Source organism: Gopherus flavomarginatus, chromosome 2, assembly GCF_025201925.1.
Source record: "Gopherus flavomarginatus isolate rGopFla2 chromosome 2, rGopFla2.mat.asm, whole genome shotgun sequence".
In the NCBI taxonomy this organism is placed as follows: Eukaryota; Metazoa; Chordata; order Testudines; family Testudinidae; genus Gopherus; species Gopherus flavomarginatus.
The window spans coordinates 244,495,938-244,516,605 of NC_066618.1; the positions used below are offsets into that span (position 1 = coordinate 244,495,938).

Sequence of the window (20,668 nt, forward strand, 5' to 3'; positions counted from 1 at the left end):
TTATATTTGTCCCTAACATCCAGATGTGATTTTCTCTGGTGTCATTGACTTCCCAGGGGGAGAGAATGATGAATGGTGTATAAGATATCTAGTGAAATAAAAAGTTTTAAATACCTAAGCAAGGATGTTGTATTAGCTGAACCTAGAGGATTGTTATTACCAGGGAAGCCCCAAACAGACTTATTCTGATTTGGTTATTAGTAGAAAGTATGATGGTTATTTCAATACATAAAAGAGAATTGATTATTCAGAAATTTAGAAGTAATCTGTGTGTCCTTTGTCTCTGTTAAAAATGCAGATAAATACACAGTACTGCTGCTTCAAAATGTTTTCTCCACATAGGGCCAAGTTGTGATGCCTTTGCTCATGCTGAATATTCATTTACACCAGAAGCAGTCCCACTGAAGCCAGTGGGACTACACAAGCTGTACAGTACTACTCAGAGGTATCACAAAATGGCCATTTGTCTTTGAAAAGAAGGGATATGGTTTTATGATTTAACTTGATAACTTTATACATTTCAGAACTTCCTGTACATGATATAAATTAAACCTGTTTTTTGTTGAGTGTTTACTACTGCAAATCCTGTTTCAGAATGTAGATTACCTAGCATCTAAGCATTACAGTCTTCAAAAGAGCAGGGGTTCTTTTTTCATATTCTTCTCTGTGTCAACAGTTCTGCGGTTTAAAAAATGTTTTGCCTCTTCTTCACTACATATAATCCTTCCAGATAGTATTTCAAGGCATGGCAGAAATTCTGTACCATTTTTTCCCCAAGTGGAAGAAAATCTGACAACATTGTGTGATGACTTAACCATTTTCTTTACATTTCTCTGTTAATCTTCTGCAGTGCCTTTATAACTTGATACCAGGGTGGAAATGCTGCATTCTTAGCTTCTGTAATCCAAATGAAATAGCAGGATTTTACATTAGCAGCATAGTTGGTCTGGCTAGCATGGAAAAATTGTAGTTTAGCATTTGTTACTATAATTGGCTGCCGGTATTAGCTTTCAAGGTGGGCCTTAGAAAACTATACCAGCCCTCCATAATCAGTGCATACTGAACTGAATCTAGTGCCCTCTGTCTTGTTTTTTTCTTGACTAGATGAACCCTGATTATTTACTGTATAGCTTCAATAACTTACTTGCTTACTAGAAGCTAGACAACTTACTGTCATTCCTGCCATGGACCCACGTGTGGCTCTCCCCCTAAATATAATGAGCATTTAGTGTGAAGGCTGAAGTCAGGATGCAGTTAGGTTCACCATGCGTTCCTGAAAACCATGAATATCTCCATTCAAAGTCCTGTTCTGTTTTCTCAGTTTTATACTAATGGTATTTTCTCCCAAATTTTTTGAAAACCCTCGGACAAGCCATTTGAAGGAGCTGCTGGTGATCTCAGCTGGTGAGATTGGTAACAGATTGGCTGAAGGAATATGAACTCAGTTACTGTTTCCCAACAATCCTTTGCCACACCAGGGTTCCTACTAAGCCACCTGCTCACTTAGAATTAGTCCTTTCCTCCTCCTGCTGCCAAAATCCTCCACCACTCCTCAGAGAAAGTTCAACCCAGAATCCAGAAGTGATTAGCTTCTCCAAAATTCAGTCTTCACTATTTATCTAGCTTTATTTAACTTGCTGCTTTTCAGTTGCTGAGGACTTTGCAACTATGAGTTGCATTGAACTCGCTCTTGCTTTCTTCAAGGACCAATTCTGAGAGGTGCTGAGTGCCCAATATTAATGGAAGTTGAGTGACCAGAATCTTGCAGGTTCAGGGCTTTAAATATCTATTTATTGACATCGGCAGAGCTGCACTCAGTTATGCTGGCAGTATATGTGTCTCTTAAGTATTTAGTTTGAAATATGCCAGCTTCTGTCCAAATAAGCATGTAACTTTGTATAACTGCTGTCTATTATCCTTTAACTCTGTTTGTACAACATTCTTTGGACTTGTTGCAGTTTGATTTTTCTTTTGAAGGTGGCTCTGAAGAGGAGGAAATGATTAAAGTAGGAAGTGTTTCTGGTATATATTTTATTTGCAGTTCTAATAAGTGTTTTTCTGAAGTTGAATGTACAAGGAGAGTGTACTCCAGTGAAGTGCACGTTGCTTAACAGCAGAATCTGCTAAATATTCATAAGAATAATGCAGCCCCAATCTAGGCTCATTAGATAGCATATCTTCCTACGCTGGTTCATTATATATCAGCTACAATAACAGCATCATTTTGGTTAATTGCAAATCAAACTGAGGTCATGATGCTGTCAGTTTGTGAGTCATTACAGATTCATTGGCAATTGTGAATATTCACAAAAGATTTTATTCACTATTTTAAAAAAATCAGCTTTCAACCTATATTACACAAAATGGAAACTATCACTGGGAGGTCCCTCAAGGCTTATTTCCTTCCAGCCGCCCCCAACCCCCCCACTCCTTTTTCCCATCTCGTATTGTGTTTTTGTTCCATCCCCACCCTTATTCTCTTATAGGCCTCCTCTCCCCATCCTTAGATTGATCCATGTCTCCTCTCATTCTAATTCCTCCAATCAAGGCCTACACATAGGTCTGAAGAACATCTTCTCACTGAGCTGGGAGCCATTGCTACTCTTGAGTTCCTGCTACTGCTGCAGTCTTTGCAACTCTCTGCTGAGCTGGAAGTAGACATAACTTCCACTTCCAGCTGGTCAGGTGAGAGACAGCTGACAGGCGAGAGTTGGTGGGCAAGTTGTAGTGGCTGTGTGAAGCACACACAGAAGAATTAGTGAAAAATTAAAATGATCTGAGACCCAGGACAGTCTGTCCAAATCAGGATCATCCTGATAATTTACATAGCTTACGTCCATATGCTTGGAAAGTTTTCACAAATAGCCAGTGGAGCCATAATCCGGAGCGGGTTAGAATGGCATGATTTTTAGAGACAAAATAGGATCCTAGCAAAGAGTTAAGCAAGATGTATGTAATGTATCATCCACAACCACAGTGCCATACCGAAGCAGAAAAATTCTACATCTGTTATCACTGTTTAATACAAATCCAACATCTTATTAGACATCTATTTTTTTTGCCATGAACACTTGATTTAGCTGGACACAGAAGATTTGTGGATTCTAGGTTGGTGAGCATCAACTTTTGGGTCCATTCAAGATGTAGGAGTCATGATAGGTGCTTGGAACTCCAAAAGAGACTGCTTGAATACTATCTTCAGTCTCTAAAAACTAAAATGCAGTTTCAGATCTCTTCTTTTTGATTGGGTTTGACTTTGGGATCCTGAGGAAAACATACACTCCACATGCCATGTCAGATGAATAACTTATTTTATACTCCTATGACATAACACAGCATGCCAACCTGACTTTTACAGTTACTTTAAAGGCTGTCATTTTCTCCTTCCATTCAGCATCAAGCCAACAAGTAGGAGGAGCCTGGGCATCCCTCAGCGCCGCAGGACTATCTCTTTACTGCTTTCTTTAGTAACAAAACAAAATATTTCTCAGACTTTATACACTTCATTAGACTTTAAGCTCTACATGGTAGGGACTGTGTCTTCATGTGTTCTTATAACTTCTGTTCCAAGATCTGCTTTGATCTGGATTGAGGCCAAACATAATGTAAATATTTCATAAGAATAATTTAGAAATTGCCCTTAGATTAGTTTTAACTTCTTTTTCTTGCAGTCAACCTCTGAATAACCACCAAAGTGGCGTATTTTTATTTAATTTTTTCTGCAGGCTACATTTCTGTGATGGTGGAAGGGTCACCAAAACCAGCAGTCATGTCACAGTTTTCTGAGAGCAAAACCTGTCTTTGAACTATGTATTACAAAACTAATTAGATAAGCCAAATCTAGACTGGCGCTACCTTCAGTATTTCTTAGTTTATAAAACACATGTCATGGTGCCCCCTCCAAATTGTCTGTACTATGTCCAAAAAAAAAAAAAATCCTATAAAAAGGAAGAAAATCCTCCTGTGCCTGCTTTCTCTGTCCCTCTGTCTATCTCCAGCTTCTAAGACTATTTGGATGATTAGTATGTTGGTTTTGTAATAAAACATCAGCATGAACTAACCCACCCATTAGTGACCCTCCTTTCACCTAACTAGGCTCAATGATCTCAATTTTCTTGCACTCAGGCCCTACTCACTCAACTCTTCCTGATTGCTAAGCAAACAAATTAGTTTTGCTGTTCTTGCTGATTAGACCATTATTGCCAGTGCTCCTTTTCTTATTTTTGGGAGTTAAAACATACAGGTTTTTTTTCAAAGTAGGATATTTTACAATCCCCTCAAAACAGATCTGGAGTATTTAAATGCCTGTGCGTTTAGAGAAGTAAGTGCCCTGATGTGTTATGTTACAATGGATACTTGCTCAAATGTCAGGTTAAAGCTGAGGTTTGTTATTCAGAGGAAATCATAATTTTTAGTTAGAAGTAGTTAAGAAAGCAGCTAGTGAATTGAGAATACAGCTTACACCAGCCCCTTCTCTTTAACTGCGTGGCTTCTGTACAGCATAGATTACTCATATATCTGTACAGCCACAGTTTCAAAAGTTGCCAAAATGTAGGGTGCTACAGTTTTGGGGTGTCCAGCCAGAGGCACCTTAAACTAGCTAGATGTGATTTCCCCCCCCCTTTCCTACAGGTAGAAGGTACATTTAACAGGATAGCTTTATTTTCTAGATGAAAACTGGTCCTGTTAAACACATACGTCACTATGTCCACATTTCAATCTGTGTATCACATCTCTTATTGTAACTACTGATGTGCATCACCTTGCTTCTCTTGGGTTTTTATTAAACTTATTCTGAGAGACGTCACTCTCTGATTTTTATTACAAATCGCTTGACACAGTGTCCACTATTGGTTGAACTGAAGAACCATGTTTGTTATGCAAACTCTTTTCCCAAAGCTCAAGATTTTTGGAGCAAGTGTCTTTAGGCAGAATGTATATTGTCAGCAGTTAGGAAGTATTCAAGGAAAACTGAGGCAGGATGTTCACTAGCCTGTGACTCAGGAGACAAGGCTTCAAGTCCATGCTCTGCCATAGACTTCTTATGTGACTTTGGGCAAGACACTTTATCTCTCTGTGCCTTAGTTCTCAATCCCTAATATAAGGATCATTGTTCTTCCCTACTGCACATTGGTATTAGAATAAAGATTGTGAGGTCCTCAAATAAATGTGGAGATATACCTATCCCATAGAACTGGAAGGGACCTTGAAAGGTCATTGAGTCCAGACCCCTGCATTCACTAGCAGGACCAAGTTCTGTCCTTGCCAGTTTTTTGTTTTTTTGTTGCCCCAGATGGCCCCCTCAAGGATTGAGCTCATAATCCTGGATTTAGAAGGTCAATGCACAAACCACTGAGCTATCCCTCCCTCACTCTGGTAATGGGGGCCACATAAGTATCTTAGATGGAATATGACCAAGAGGCTATTGATACCAACATCTGGATGTGTCCCTTTCTGTTGTCCAAAACATCATACCAGACAAAAGGATGACATGTTTCATCTAGGGGAGAATTGACCTGCTTGCCTTCACCATTGGCTATTTAAGCATGAACATAGATAGTAACTCAGTGATTAACACTATGTTTGACTCTTTTATTGTCACAGTGAAGCTTTGACATATTTCCCCTGAGTAGATTTTGGTTAATTTCTCTGCTCCACTGTTCTCACCACAGTTTCCACATCAGTGAAGTTCCCAGGCTTGCAGCTCAGTGTGAGATTTCTCAGCCTGTGGTTTATTAAACTGTCATGTAGGTTATCTTAATTTCTAACACATCCCAACCAACATTTAAAGAGAAACTTTTGCTGATTTTGAATTAACTAAAATGAACTTTAATGTTGTTTATTGAGACCAGCAAAATGTAAATGCATATTGAGATTTTTAAAGATGAACATTGTAAAGTTGAACATTATAGGTTCTGTTCTTTCTAAGTGCATGCATAACATCCATTAATAAAGGTAACAGGATCTCTCTGAACATTCAAGAGGATATAGATTTGATAAGGTTACATGTCTGATGAAAACGATAATTACTTTGTTACATATTTATTAGCTATGGGTAAATAATGTACATTTTCTATGACTATTAATTGGTTTTGATCTCCTGGTACTTTGGAGCCTGATTTATGATTTTTGAACATTTGGGGTTGGCAATAGTGCATTTACTACTTAGGGAGCACTGCATTGTTTTAAGAGCCAGATTTTCACAAATGCTGAGCTCTCATTGCACTGGAAGCTGCTTGGTTCTACACTCTTTTGAAAATCGGGCCACTGTATTTACCTGCTGAACTTGGAAAATGAGCTCTTATGAAAATATGGGCACTTATTTAGGGTGCTTGCATGGAAACTACTGGATGGTTTTGAAAATCTGGTCCTAAACATTTTTGAAATTTATGCTTGGATTCCATCCTGCTATCACGTTGTTCGTTTGTTTGAGTGAGAAACTTCTGAATTTTCTATTCCTTTACAGTACTTTCACTTATAGTCTCAGTAATACTGTAAGCTTCTCTTTATTAATCTTTTTGACAATAAAAAAACTAAGAGAAGTTATCCAGCTAAGGACAAGCTCTGAAATGATTGACAACTGCACTTCAGTTGGTCTTTGTAAGAGTTAAGTGGTCAGTGGTGAGATTAAATTCTTTAAGCAAGAATGTGATGCGTCAGTTTAGGCACTAGTTAAAATTTAAAAATTTTAAGCAGAGTAACTGGAACTAATGGATACTGTTGACTATTCAGTGACTTAAGCTAACTGTCCTATAAGACCCAGAGTTATATAGTTACTAACATTGAATAGAATTCTATTGAATTTGTTTTGGAACATTACTTTAAACAGGTTTTAACACATTTTGCAAAGGATGATTACAGAAATCATACAACTTGATATGATTGATTTATTACACAGGAAAGAAAGCATCTAGAAAGGCTAATAAAACCACCTTTCCCTGCTTTCACCTTTTTAGATCTGTTTTGTTTTGTCAGGCAAAAGCAAGTTCTTTTACTTATCTTTGGAGGAAAAAGGAAAATATGTCCCATTATGATATTACATTCTTACATTGTTTTTCTCAAGGTAAATGTGGATAAGATGCATGTAAATGTTATCTAGCCATGTATATAAAACTTTGTTTATGAGCTGATATGAGTAAAAGGCTGCTGAGAAGGATTATTATCAAACTACTAATTACCTAGATATTCTTAAACTAGGATTTTTTATCTTGCTTATAAATACCATGATGTAGATGTTTTTAATCTTGCTTTTGAACTCTCCCCTCTTTTTCACTCTACTCTCTAGAATGAGTCTCTGATTTATTCTTTTCTGATACACATTGAAAAAATTAGTTACTTGATCTAAGCAAATAATTAACAAACTCACCAATCACATGTCATTTAACTATAACTCAGCAATCTGTCCCAGGCTCACTGCAAAATTATATTACACACAAACTCCTTGGCTGCTTCCAGACAGAAAATACTTCATGGATTACATAAAAACAAAGATGTTAAAGGACAGGTATTTTAATATTATATACCAAGACATACATAAACTGTTGTCCATTATCATATGTAAAGGGAAATATAATCAAGTTCCTCTAAGCATCCTTCCCCTCCAATCTATAGTTATCTACCAGTGCCTGGCTCAATAGATAGGGTTAGCAAATTTATGATTGATCAGGATCCACATGAGAATGAAGACACAAGATAGAATGAAGTGGCAGGGTGCAACTTTACTAATATTAACCACTAATGGGGTGGGGGATGGGGAAATCAATTGGGTCTAGGGCAAGGTTAACCTGCTTAAGGTGAGACGGCCTCTAGGACAAGACAGATCAGCTCATTCAGTTTAATCCTCCCATACCCATACACAGGGTTAAGCCCCACTGCTGAATCCAATAGCCTTTCACTGCATGCATAAAGAGAAATGTAGATATAATTGAGGGGTATGTGGTCAATCTATGGGAGAGGCAGCTATGCCAGCTGCCTTTTAGTATTACCCAAGGAGCTGACCCCCTAAAACCACTCTTGCCTGCTGTGGAGACAGGCTACAAATTGTGACAAAAGCAGTATCTTCATTTATCCTGATGCTTACTTCTTCCATCCAGGTGTTTGTTTTTGTTTTGTTTTTAGTACCATTCAGTTCCCAAATGTTGGTATCCTTTTTGTCCCAACAAACCTGGCCTCGGTGAACTTGTGAGACAGGGACACACACACAGCCAATCTCATCCAGAGGGGAAAATTTCTTCCTGACCCCCATAAAAAGTGATCTGGCCAGTCCTACAGCAATCTGGAAACCCAGTCCTAAAAACTATTAGAACTTATTGGGTAGGATAAGGTGTGTGTATGGTGGGAGCCGCAAATGCCTGCAATGGCAGCCACATACCTGAGATGGCCTTACAAATAGGGGGAGGGGGAAGAGGGAACCAATTATCAGTCACCTCCACCAGACTGACCTGTGAGCAGCTGTAGGCGGAGAAGACTTCTATCCTGCCTCCCCTTGCTTCTCCCCACTCCCCATATGGACCATGTGAGTGGGATGGACAGGATGCTGTCATCAGATGGCTATGCTCTTCCTTCACAGAGAGACCCCAGGGGTGGGCATTGTCAAGCTTGTCTTGCCAAATCCTGTCCCTCCCCCTCTACTGCAATGGAGATGAGTATTTTCAGGTAAAAGTTTCTCAGTCTTAACAGTTGACTGGAATTCTCTCTCTCCCAATCCCGCACATTCCCTTCTTGTCACAGACTTAAAATGTTAATATCTCATTGATGCTGGTTGCTGAGCTCATCAGATCGTGGTGTAGTCAATGCAATAAGGATCCACCTTCCATTATATTCAAGAGAACCTATTCCTATCTTTATGACGATATAAACATTTAAGGGATAATTTGATTCATAATATGTAATCTAGCTGCTAAGTGAAACACAAAAGGATGCGCTAATGCTGCAAACAATGTTGTAGTAAATGCTTTAGATAAATTTCCAAAGGAAATGTCTGGTGTTCTGTGCACTCTGAAGAAATGGTAATATGCTTAGTGATGAATTGGGTTAAAATTTGAAGAGAGTATGACACAGGAGCTTACCCTGTGGTCAAGTGGTAATATAAAGGGTTTGAATATTGAGCTTGATCCCTCACTAGCAGGTTCTGTTAGCCTTGGGAAAGAAAGCACCTTGCAGCCCTGACTGTTCCCCTCTTGCTAAAGCAAGATGTGCAGTAATAGGCTCTGGCGGGAGTTGACTGAATCTTTTTGACTGAAGAGAGTCACTGAAACATGAGGGTGATAAAAAATAATACCTCCACCCCCCACCCCCAAGAAAATCTTCCAAAACTATGGTAGGTAGTCAGGGGATGCCTCTGACCAGTCCTTACCATGGAGATAGTAAAGATATCACTCCTACCTTTTCATCTTAAATACAGATAGTTATATTACTGCACATCTTGGTACTGTGGAAAAGAAGTTTCTGAGGAATTAAAAAAAGCCAAACAAGTTTATTGTCCAACAGCAGGCAGTGTTACAATGCCAAGTGTTCTAGAGAGGTTCAGGCAACTGCTAGACTATAGAATGTAACTGGTTCACTCTTAACAGTCAACTGATTTCAATGAAGGATTGACGAAGGTAGGAGAGCGTATGGGTCAGTGAATGAGCAGCAGCAAAAGGGTTTATTTTCACAGTTTTGGCTTCTATAGAACTTGGGTGAAAACCAAAACAGTCCGTAATCATGAATGATTCAAACATTTAGAAAACCCCAGCAAGATAGCAGCCGAAAAGGTCATGCAGTCCAAAACATGACTTATGCTTTTCAAGTTGTTGCTTAACAGACATTCTATGTACTGCTTTGTGTGTGAAAGTGATCAATAAAGTCAGGTAAAACAGATAGCTTTGTTTATCTTGACCTTACCTAGAGGGTGTAACATTTTCCATATATATCTATATAATGTTACTATTATATACTGCTGTTGCCAAAAACTCTAGGTCAGTCACAAACAGTAACAAGATAATCAACAGTTTGATATAAAATTTATAAAACTTTTACACTTTTAGAATATGTTGTATCTATCCAGATCTGGCCAGAAAATTCTTTGGAGCATAAAAACCTGGATCACATTCTTTTATATGGTCTCTCAGCTACACATAGGACTAGCCCCTCAGCTGGCATCAGTTGAAAATTGTAAAATGAAATTAAAGGGCATTGTGTGGCCAAATCTCATAGTCAATTTTGAAAAATCTCATGGAACCCACATATATTACCATCCCCAGAACTTAGCTAGCAACATTTTCCAGACTGTCAGCCAAATTAGTGCTCAGTAGGGCATGTCTGCAGTCTCCAAAGGGTTAACAAAGTGTGACTTAACAGAGGTCATACAGATTCGTTGGTTTCCAGATATTTTTATTAATGACTGTGGAGGTTACAGTTGAAAGATCTCAGAAATGGATTCTTTATTAAGCCAAAGGTAGAAATGTGAAGACAATTTTGGTGTCTAGTTAAGAAACATGCACCGTTAGTCTGTTCCCAGTTACCTTAAAAACTAAAAGGCTCATCATAATGCATTAAAAGTTATTTATTTTTGTCATGTGATACAATAGAGCTTTATGTAATGAATCACCGGGTCTGATGAAAATAGGAGTAAGTTCAACACCTGCAAGAGTCTAGCATTTGCAGAATGCATGAGGGTGGTCTAAGTGTCTAAAAATGTATGTAATGGAAACAGGCTCAGCGTAGATTTATTTCCCACAAAGATTTGTACTTATGTTTCAACTGGCATGGTTGTTACAGCTAATCTTACAGCCTAGCCTAATAGGTGAACTGTGAAAATATTTCATTAAATTCAGTGACTAGCTCTGATTTTTGGTGTTTTTTTCGTTTAACTCCCCCCCCCCCCAACTTTTAGGACAAACTCACAATGAAGATACAGCATGAAATGGGATACACCTGTTCTTGTATGCTCTCTAAACTAAGCTAGTGGTGGTACTATATAGAGAAGCTTTCATTGTTTTTACTACCTTAGATCAGTTTAGTGGGAGCAGTTGTTCCGTATTTAATCCCATGAGTCACAAATTGGTTTGCAAATTCTTTTAACATTAACCAGTTCAGAAGCCTTGTCCTTGTTTGGCTCTGGAACATTTATTTTTGCATTGTAGTGTTACAGATTTTCAGTAATGTTTCAGAACTGAGAGAAACCTGTGGACATTTTCCTGCCATAAAACAGAAGTCCTTACAATAGTTTCATGCACAAGAAATAAATTTATTTTGCACAAATATAATACATTTAATACTGTAATGTCTTGGATGTACAGCTCGTTAAGACTGAGTCAACTTTTGATATTTGAATTATTAATTACAAAACAGGTTGTAACTCTGCATCAAATCAGCGTGCTACACACTCAACCCTAATATGTAATACAAATTAATAATTTTCCACCCCATCTTTTTCCGTTTGATTAATTATGTAATTATTAGGGGTGGATCTGAGCCACAAATCTGGATTTCAGTCACCAAAGTTCAGAAATAGCATCTATGGTCTTGGTTCAACACATGCTAAATATAGGGCCCCATTACAAAACGTGCCCAGGAATTGGGAGTTGCAGCTTTCCTGTGCTTTCAGTGCTGGTGGATGTTGGTATCTAGAGGTATCACTCTCATTGTCATAAACGTGAACCCATTGCTCCTACTGGGATCTGAAGTGGCTAATTGATTTTCTCACTATTTTATTATAAAACAGTATCATGCTGTGATGACTGTGTTTGAGGTACAAGTCCTGAGGCCAGATTTGAAGTTAACAAATGGGTGGTAACAGCCCCATATTTACAGTTCCATTCTAAAATGGGCTTAAAATGAGGCACAAATTCCTATTTTTCTTTACAGTAGGTGGCCCTACGGGTGTGGAATTTCACACGTTGTTAGTTTTTATGCCTGTTGAATGTGTGTATTGGCACATGCAAGATGCTTAACCTTGATGGAAACACTCTCCTTAAACGTTGTAATTGGAACTGAAATGCTGGCACAGTGGCACTGTGACACCCATGATGAAGGTCCTGTGCTGTATCCATTTATTGCAAAACACACAGCAATAAGGAAGCTGAGTGATCCATGGGAAGATGGGTCATGAGATGTAGAGTCTTTCACTGCTTTGTCACCTCTCTTAATATAGCCCAGGTCAGTTGTGACCAAAAGACTTTATCTCCTTGGCTGTTTCCCTAGGTAAAATGAGCTGGTGATTTGAATCCCGTTCCTAGTGGGCAAGTGTCCACATTACCAACCACCATTAACTAGCACCCTGTTGTCTTTCTGCTGAGAGGCAAATAGTTTCATGGGAAAAATACTGGACTACTCTCTCCTACCTCTGATTGGGCTATCCCTCCAAGACAGGGTTAAGACACACTGGTGGGGCGAGGAAATTTGCGCTGCTGCTTTCTGTACAGTAACAGTTAGGCAGATAAATAGAGTCACTGTGATCTGGCATCTTTCACTGAATTAATATATTATTTTAGAACAAGTTTGTGGTCCCACTTACATGGCTGCACAAGACATGCATAAAGCTGCTCACAGCACTGGGGGAAAGCAGGCTATGCAGAATCACTGTGTCCTGCCCCTCACACATGTGAATGGAAAGGGGCAGGGTGAAGCATCCATCCCCACCAACACACTGGGCAACAGAGTTGTGCCACAGCATTGGCAGACATGATGCATTGGGTGTAGACCCAGTGCAGTTTATTCTTTCTCCATAGCAGCAGGGCCCAGTGGGAAGGAGACTGTGACTCTCTGCCTCTGACTTACAGCAAATGGATAAATCACAAGCGAGCCCCAGAACCGACACTATTTTAGGGATCTAACTTTGTCAATCTGGAGTAAGCATACAAGAGGATATAATTGTATATACGCTTTTCCAACATCAGCTACTAAAGACATGCTTTCACTATCAATTGTGTTTGATTTGAAATAACCTTGATTTTATTAGCTTGTGTTCTATTTTACACCATGATTGGAAAGAATGATTAAATCTAATACAGGCAGAAGGACAATTAAGAGTCTTAATAGTCTTACAGATAAGATAGGATTGCTTTCTGCTAGTGCCTGTATCAGTTGATAATGAGTTCAGAATTTTTTTTTAAATGTACCTTCTTTTTCTTCCTTCAGAATTATGCAAATTTTTTTTAAAATCACATTTCTTACTCTGGTTTACAGAAGCAGAGTAAACATCTCAAAGGAACATTTTTTTAGCTGGGCTAGTCATGCCATTTTTAAACTTCTGCTTATCTGAGGTTAGTATTTCCCTGCTGTCAGAGGTACATGACTTAGCTCAGAATGTGAAAGTGCATCTCAGGCTACAAGTTGCAAGGTCATAAAGAATTTGAAAAACAATACAGGTGTCTAATAATATGAAAAGAATATCACTGTGCCTGGGTCTGAATGCTAGTAAACTTTATAAAGCTTGGACTGACCGTGGATTGAAGGTTGAAATCTATCTGGAGCTATGCATTGATCCTCAGCACCTCTGGTTTCAGGTCCATATTTGAAGCTAGCCCAAAACAGAGTGATTACCTTTTCACAATTTTGTATTCACAATTTTAGATTGTATTAATTGTCTGTGACAAAATCTAGTCATTTTCTGTGTCTGAAAAATTGACAACTGTACTATTGCAACTACACTAAAAAAAACCTCAAAGTTCTTTCTGAGTGAATAATTTGAGTCAATTTTGGTTGTTTTGATAATGTTTGGGATTAAACCACGGCTAGATTTTGTCACTGTTTCTGACAATGAGTAGTGCCTTTCTCTGCAAGTAGCCCCAATGGAGTTAATCTTTCTTTTCCCTCCAGATCAGTAGGGCTACTTACATAGTGAGGTCTTCATCCTGTAAAGATTTATGCTCATACTTAATTTTAGACTTTTTTAAGTAGTGTAACTTTGAGGCCTAAAGTGCTGTTCTCAATGTCAATATGGAATCTCACCCCATAATTTCAACCAGATATATACTATGCTATTTTTTTAAAACACTTTATCACTTAACCCAGGGTGGACAGCTGAGTTCTAGCAAATGACAAAGGAGGATCCATTATAAATTCCTCTCCTTAATCAGGCAAAGCTCCCAGGATCACATCCAGATTATCTGATGAAACTAGTCAAATTACAAGAAACAGAGTAGAATTAATGCTAGCTTGCATTGATCCCATGTACGAATATATGAACCTTGGATGGGAGAATAATTTAGCCCAAATTGTATCTTGATTGTAAAAGTCATATCTCTTGTAAATGCCTAAATCCACATTTATGTAAAATTTCACAAATATATAACTTAATTTATTGTAATTTATGTCAACAAAAACATAAAAAAGGACACTATAAAAATAACTGCCCTACTTTGGGCTGTACTTTTTTTTTATATAAAATAAATCTATTTAATGGGGTTTTAAATGTCGTCACTACAAAGGATCAAGTGCTTCCTGCTCCTTTGTAGTCCGTGAAGACTCTGATGAACCAAAATGGATGAGATTCAACTGAGAAAGGCAGAGTTTGGTCATTTTATACACCTTTCATCTTGTAGAGCTCTGTTCAGGAAGAGTTCCCTGTGCCCCAGCCTGTGAAGGGGGGTTGTGGGGGAGAGAGAGTGAGCATAGAAGGAGCAGGATCTTCAGGCAAGGAGAGATACTGACAATTCTCCTTGAAGAGGACAAATGCACAAGCTGGATGTGCAGTCCTGAGGTTTCAATAACAGATATCATGTTGGACAGTGTCATGTTTGCAATGCAAAATAATGCCCATTGGAAAACATAATCCCACTTATACATACACCTCTACCCCGATATAATGCTGTCCTCGGGAGCCAAAAAATTTTATTGCGGTATAGGTAAAACCACATTATGTTGAACTTGCTTTGATCCACCAGAGTGCACAGCCCTGCTGCCCCAGAGCACTGCTTTACCGCATTATATCTAAATTCATGTTATATTGGATCGCATTATATTGGGGTAGAGGTGTGTAAAATGATGGTGTCTAAATTAGCTGTTACCACTTAAAAAAGAGATCTTGGAGTCACTGTGGATAGTTCTCTGAAAATATCCAGTTAATGGCAGCAGCAGTCAAAAAAGTGAACAGAATGTTGGGAATCATTAGAAAAGGGATAGATTGCCTCTATATAAATCCATGATATGCCCACATCTTGAATACTGTGTGCAAATGTGGTTGCCCCATCTCAAAAATATATATATTGGAATTGGAAAAGGTACAGAAAAGGGCAACAAAAATGATTAGGGGTATGGAATAGCTTCCATATGAGGTACAAATAAAGATTAATAAGACTGGGACTTTTCAGCTTGGAAAAGAAACGACTAAGGGGGAATATGAAAGAGGTCTATAAAATCGTGACTGGGGTGTGGAGAAAGTAAATAAGGAAGTGTTATTTACTCCTGCTCATAACACAAGAACTAGGGGTCACCAAGTGAAATTAATTGGCAACAGGTTTAAAACAAATAAAAGGAAGTATTTCTTCACCCAATGCATAGTAAACCCATGGAACTCTTTGTCAGAGGACATTATGAAGCCCAAGATTATAACAGAGATCAAAAAAGAACTAGATAAGTTAATGGAAGATAAATCCATCAATGGCTATTAACCAGGATGGGCAGGGATGATGTTCCTAGCCTCTGTTCTCCAGTAGTTGGGAAAGGATGACAGAGGATGGTTCACTTGATGATTACCTGTTCTGTTCATTCCCTTTGGGGCACCTGGCATTGGCTACTGTCAGAAGACTGGATACTAGATACTTTGGTCTGACCCAGTATGGCCGTTCTGTTCTTATGACTCCTGCCATTCTGATAGAAGTGGAGGAGTAGGATTCTTTTCCCTCCCCACTTTAAAGTTAAGCATGTACCCATGTCTTGTAAGCCTGGGGCTCTGAGCACATAATCTAGCTGTATACAATTATTTTATGGCCAAAAACTTGCTTAGTGTTGTATCCTTTTTTGATTCTTGGGCAATTTAAAATTTTGTTTGAAAAAGCTAGTGGCCATTTATAGAAATATCACATCTTCATTTATGATCTCAAAAGTTTAGGTGTCAGAATTGAAAAATCATTTTAGTTAACATTCAAACCTTTATATACTATTTAAAGTAGCATGTTTATTCTACCAGTTTGGTGAATAATTAGTTTATTAGTAATTATCCCACTGCAAAATTACAGCTATTGAAAATCACTTTTAAATTGAAAAGCTTAGAAAACATCAGATGATTTTAGTGCATGATGAAAACAGTTCAAAGAATTTTGCTAAACAAATGTGGTATTTCAACTACAGATTTTTTTTCCCTCCAAATCTTTGAAGATAATTCTATATCTGCTTTTTTAAAAAGTTGGGCTTTGTTGGAAAAGTAAGTATGGTTAAAGGCAGAAATCTATGTACCATATCAGAAATGTAGAACAGTTTTCGTAGGGCCTAATTTTTTATGGTATTTAAGCACCTGCAGATAGGAAATTTCAATGGAAGTTAGGTACCTAGGTGCCTGCTGGGATTTTCAAAAGCACTTACCTGTATCTATATGCACCTAAATGCCTTTAAAAATCTGACCTTTATGAGAGAAGGTCTTTCCTGTTTCTAGACACACAACATTTTAATGCCTGGGATCCCAATCCCAAGAATTTGGTAGAATTCCCAGATATCATAATAGTCTTCTTTTCTGGTTCGTGAAGTTCAGAAAGTCATACTGATTCTTGAGTGAAAGTGGGAGAAGTCAAATAAAAGGCACCACATTATATAGTTTGTCCTATATTCTGCTTTCTGGATAGATGCAATGAAGCTTTGTTTTGCTTGTGCTCAAAAGGCCTGATTCTAGGACTACTAAAGTTAATAGGCTCCCTCTGACTTTGATAGGCTTTGTATCAGGCCCCTACAGACTACATAATGCAACTAGATTGGCCTGGCAACACTATGTAGTGCAGGGCACTCACACATTGCAGCATGGTTTTGAGTTGAGCAGCAGCATGTCTAGAAAATAGTACTGTCCCATCTATGGCAGGTCACTGGTCTGAAGAGAGCCACATATGGTCCACCTAACAGAGAAGTGGCTTCAGGGCATAATGCAGCCACTAACTGCTGGTTGGGGGGAAATTGTTCCACTTTGGGCAAATTATTCCATACTTTTCCACTGTGGGTTCTTGTGCCTTTTTCTAAATATCTGTCTGCACTGGCTGTCTTCTGAGTCAGGCTAATAGTTTAGATGTTTGATATGGAATGTTCCTATGCAAACATTTCTGATATGGTAGTGGGATCAGTTGCTTCTGCTATGCTGTTTCACTTTCCCTGCCATTCCTAAGAAAATACAGATCTCTCAGCAAGCTCCAGGATCCATGTAACAAGATGAAGAAGAGGAAGTGGTGGGACAATAGGGGACATGCATGGTGCACCTCTGTCAAATAATGCAGAGAATCTGTATAAGCAGGAAAACATCTCTAGGGGAACCCCTATGAAAATGGGTTCAAGAGGCACCCTGCTCTGTGGGATACCCTGCAGTGTGGCTCCAATGGAGCCATGCTTGCTGGGATCCAGACAGGAGGATTCATGGATTCCTTAGCCAGAAGGGACCATTGTGATCCTCTAATCTGAGCTCCTGTAGGGAACAAGCCATAGAATTTCTCCAAAGTAATTCCTATAGCATATCTTAGAAAAATATCCAATCTTGATTTAAAAAATGCTACTGATGGAGAATCTGCCATGACCCTGGGTAAATTGTTCCAGTGGTTAATGGCCCTGACTGTTGAAATGTGTGCCTTATTTCCAGTCTGAATTTGTCTCGTTTCAACTTGCATGCATTGCCTTGTGTTATACCTTTGCCTGGGATAGGAGTCCCAGAGGTACTGAGGAGACACAGGGCTCTGGGTGAATGGACCAGTGCCTCTGGTATATCCATAGTATTTGGGGGTTGGATGGATGAATTTTGAGAATGTTTTGAAAGATTCCTCCTGGAGTTCTCCTCCCTTGCTTGTTGTTTTTTTCCACTGGAGATGGTGGCATTTCTTCTCCCCTATTGTTTTTATATGATGTTGTAATTAAAGGGGCTTTTAAAGGAATTGTTTGGTGGCTATTTTTGCAAGAACAGCCACCTCCAAATAGCTTTTCATTCAAATAAACATCTTTATATTGTGAATGGTAGATCTTACTGCTGTAGTCTCTCTGGCATCAGGTTGTGCTGTTGCAGGAAACTTCACCTCTTGTACCCTGAGTAGCCATTTCCATGGCCCCGTTAGCCTGTATATGTCTGAGTTTTCCATGGCTTCACTCTCTGGCCAGGTCACCTAAAGGTTCAATCCTCTGCCAGGATAACAAAAAGTCCATCTGAAATTCCAAATAAACATCTAAACAATTGATTCTTCCGCCCATCTTGGGCCACGCTGAAGTTATCTGCTTCTTGATCCCTTCTCCTGGTCCCTGTAGAGTGTTCCTCAATGTTGGTTCCTCCCAGCAGGGTTTTCCCTCTACAGTAGAACCTTAGAGTTACAAGCCCTTCAGAATTGGGTTCGTAACCCTGAAATATGTGTAACTCTGAACAAAGCATTATGGTTGTTCTTTCAAAAGTTTACAACTGGACATTAACTTAATACAGCTTTGAAACTTTTGTATGCAGAAAAATGTTGCTTTTTACCATCTTAATTTAAATGAAACAAGCACAGAAACAGTTTCCTTACCTTGTCAAATATTTTTTTAACTTAACCTTTTTTTAGTAGTTTAAATTTAACACAGCACTGTACGGTACAGCATTTTTTTTCTTTTTCTTATTTTTTATCTCTGCTTCCTGATTTCATACTTCCAATTCAGCATGAGGTGTGTGACTGACCAAATAGTTCATAACTCTGATGTTCATGTCCCTGAGGTTCTATTATACTTCCCCATGTTAGGGACTCTGGCAGCTTTCCTCAGGGACCCTCCTTTTTCCTTACAGGTCCTTTTTTAGAGCCCTTTGCCACAGGAGCCTAACCTGCTCTCTGTGGGTTTCATCAAGCCTAACTTTCCCAGTCCCTTCCCAGAAGGGAACTCCCCTTGCTCCTCTTTTGTGCGTAGCCTCCCTTAGACTAAGTTTCCCGTTTTGTTTAAGAAGTCCTCTCCCTGATTTCCGATAGCTGGGTCATCATTATAATTAAGCTTCCATCACACTCAGCGGTGGATAGTTCTCTGATCGTAGGCTGTGCTGAGGCTGACTTGCCTTACAGAGCCAACTTGAGATAATAGTATGTAACCAGTCATTGAATGTAGCTAATTAAACACCTGCTAGTTAGTTTTACAGTTCTCTGCTGGCAATCTTTAATGTAACTATTGTACAAAGAGTGGGTTTCCCATAATTAACTCCTGGGATCATCATAAATGTATGGAATCCTGTAAAACAGCATTTAACAGCAGCTTGTGTATGGACCAAATTCTGCTGCCCTCCTTCCCCTCTGCAAAACATGCATAAAGTGGCTTTATATCGAGGCTGAGAAGAAGGAATCTTCCCTTTAACATAGTGGCTTGGTATAACATATCTATGCAGTCAGTACGCTAGCAATTGTGCAGAACATTGGTTGTGATAGCAATTGGGAATGTAGGTAGGGGTCTTCCTACCTGAAGACCCCCTGTCGTTCTGCATGTGTTTAGGGCCTTCCATGCTCACAGAAGCTGTGTAGCAGGGATCCGGGAATGGGCAGCATTTGGCACTTTTTTATTAAAATGAGCAGAATCAGCTGCTGGACACCCTTTTCAATTTCCTCGAAAATTCAAGTCAATATGACTCCTGATAAGACTAGTCTATGGAACATTCCAAGATTATCACAAGAATTGCTTTGGTGTACCATAAAAGAAAAAAATGATATAGGCAGACTATGGCATGCAGAAGCAGTTTTACAGCTCCTCCCATCGCTGCACATAAGTGACACCGTTTACAGTTAACTTTGGATTATCAATCACTGATTGCTAGCAAAACAGAGTAGATCTCATCATTCTGCATTTGTACTCTTGAGTAGCTTTCGTTTACTGTTTTCCCATTCAATGATGAGGCTGTCGGAGCCAGTACTGGACATGGATATGGCAAACTACAGTGAAGTCTTAGATCCAACTTACACTACTTTGGAGTTTGAAACTATGCAGATTCTGTATAATGGCAATGGTGAGTTCTCATCTGCTCAGTGATGCAAAATCAAGCTATGGGTTAACGGAAAAAAAGTAAAACTAAGTAATGCTGTAAGGTGCTAGTTAAATATTTTATTAATAGAGCATTTAGGCGGGAGGGTTATGGCGACAGATCTGCTCTTTTACACTTCATCACTAAATCTAAGTTAATAACATGATAACTTTTTTATGTTAAAGAAAATAAAATACCAGTTATGTGTAAGAAAGTAAGTGAACTCCACTGTCATCAGTCAATTAATCAAAGGAAGAAAAGGATGCTTTCAGCAGTTTTTTTTTTTTTTTTTAGTGTAAAACAAATGAATAAGTAGTATTGACAGTTTGGGCATGAAGGTAGATTTTGTACATAACATTTAAAATGACAGATAGAACAAAATTATCCAGAAGTTTGGGAAATTTTACCGATTATGGAGAAAATGATCTCATTGCTCTTGCTGTCTAGTTTCCAATTGGTGGGCTCATATTTTATTTGTATAATGTAATCCAGTCTTTCCAGATTTTATATATATATGTGAACCAGAGAGAGTTTTTAATCACT

General features: G+C 38.7%; 1 protein-coding gene across 2 annotated transcripts in view; it reads left to right on the top strand.

The window, feature by feature from the left end:
- Positions 1-20,668, top strand: part of HNF4G (hepatocyte nuclear factor 4 gamma) — a 73,160-nt gene that overhangs the window by 31,335 nt on the left and 21,157 nt on the right. Inside the window, exon 1 of one of the 2 annotated variants that reach the window (XM_050941036.1) lies at positions 19,993-20,110. The exons of the other annotated variant lie outside the window; for it this stretch is intronic. Coding sequence (XP_050796993.1) covers positions 19,993-20,110 — 118 coding nt within the window. Of the gene's footprint in view, positions 1-19,992; positions 20,111-20,668 lie in introns of those variants that run through there. 2 annotated transcript variants of the gene reach the window in all.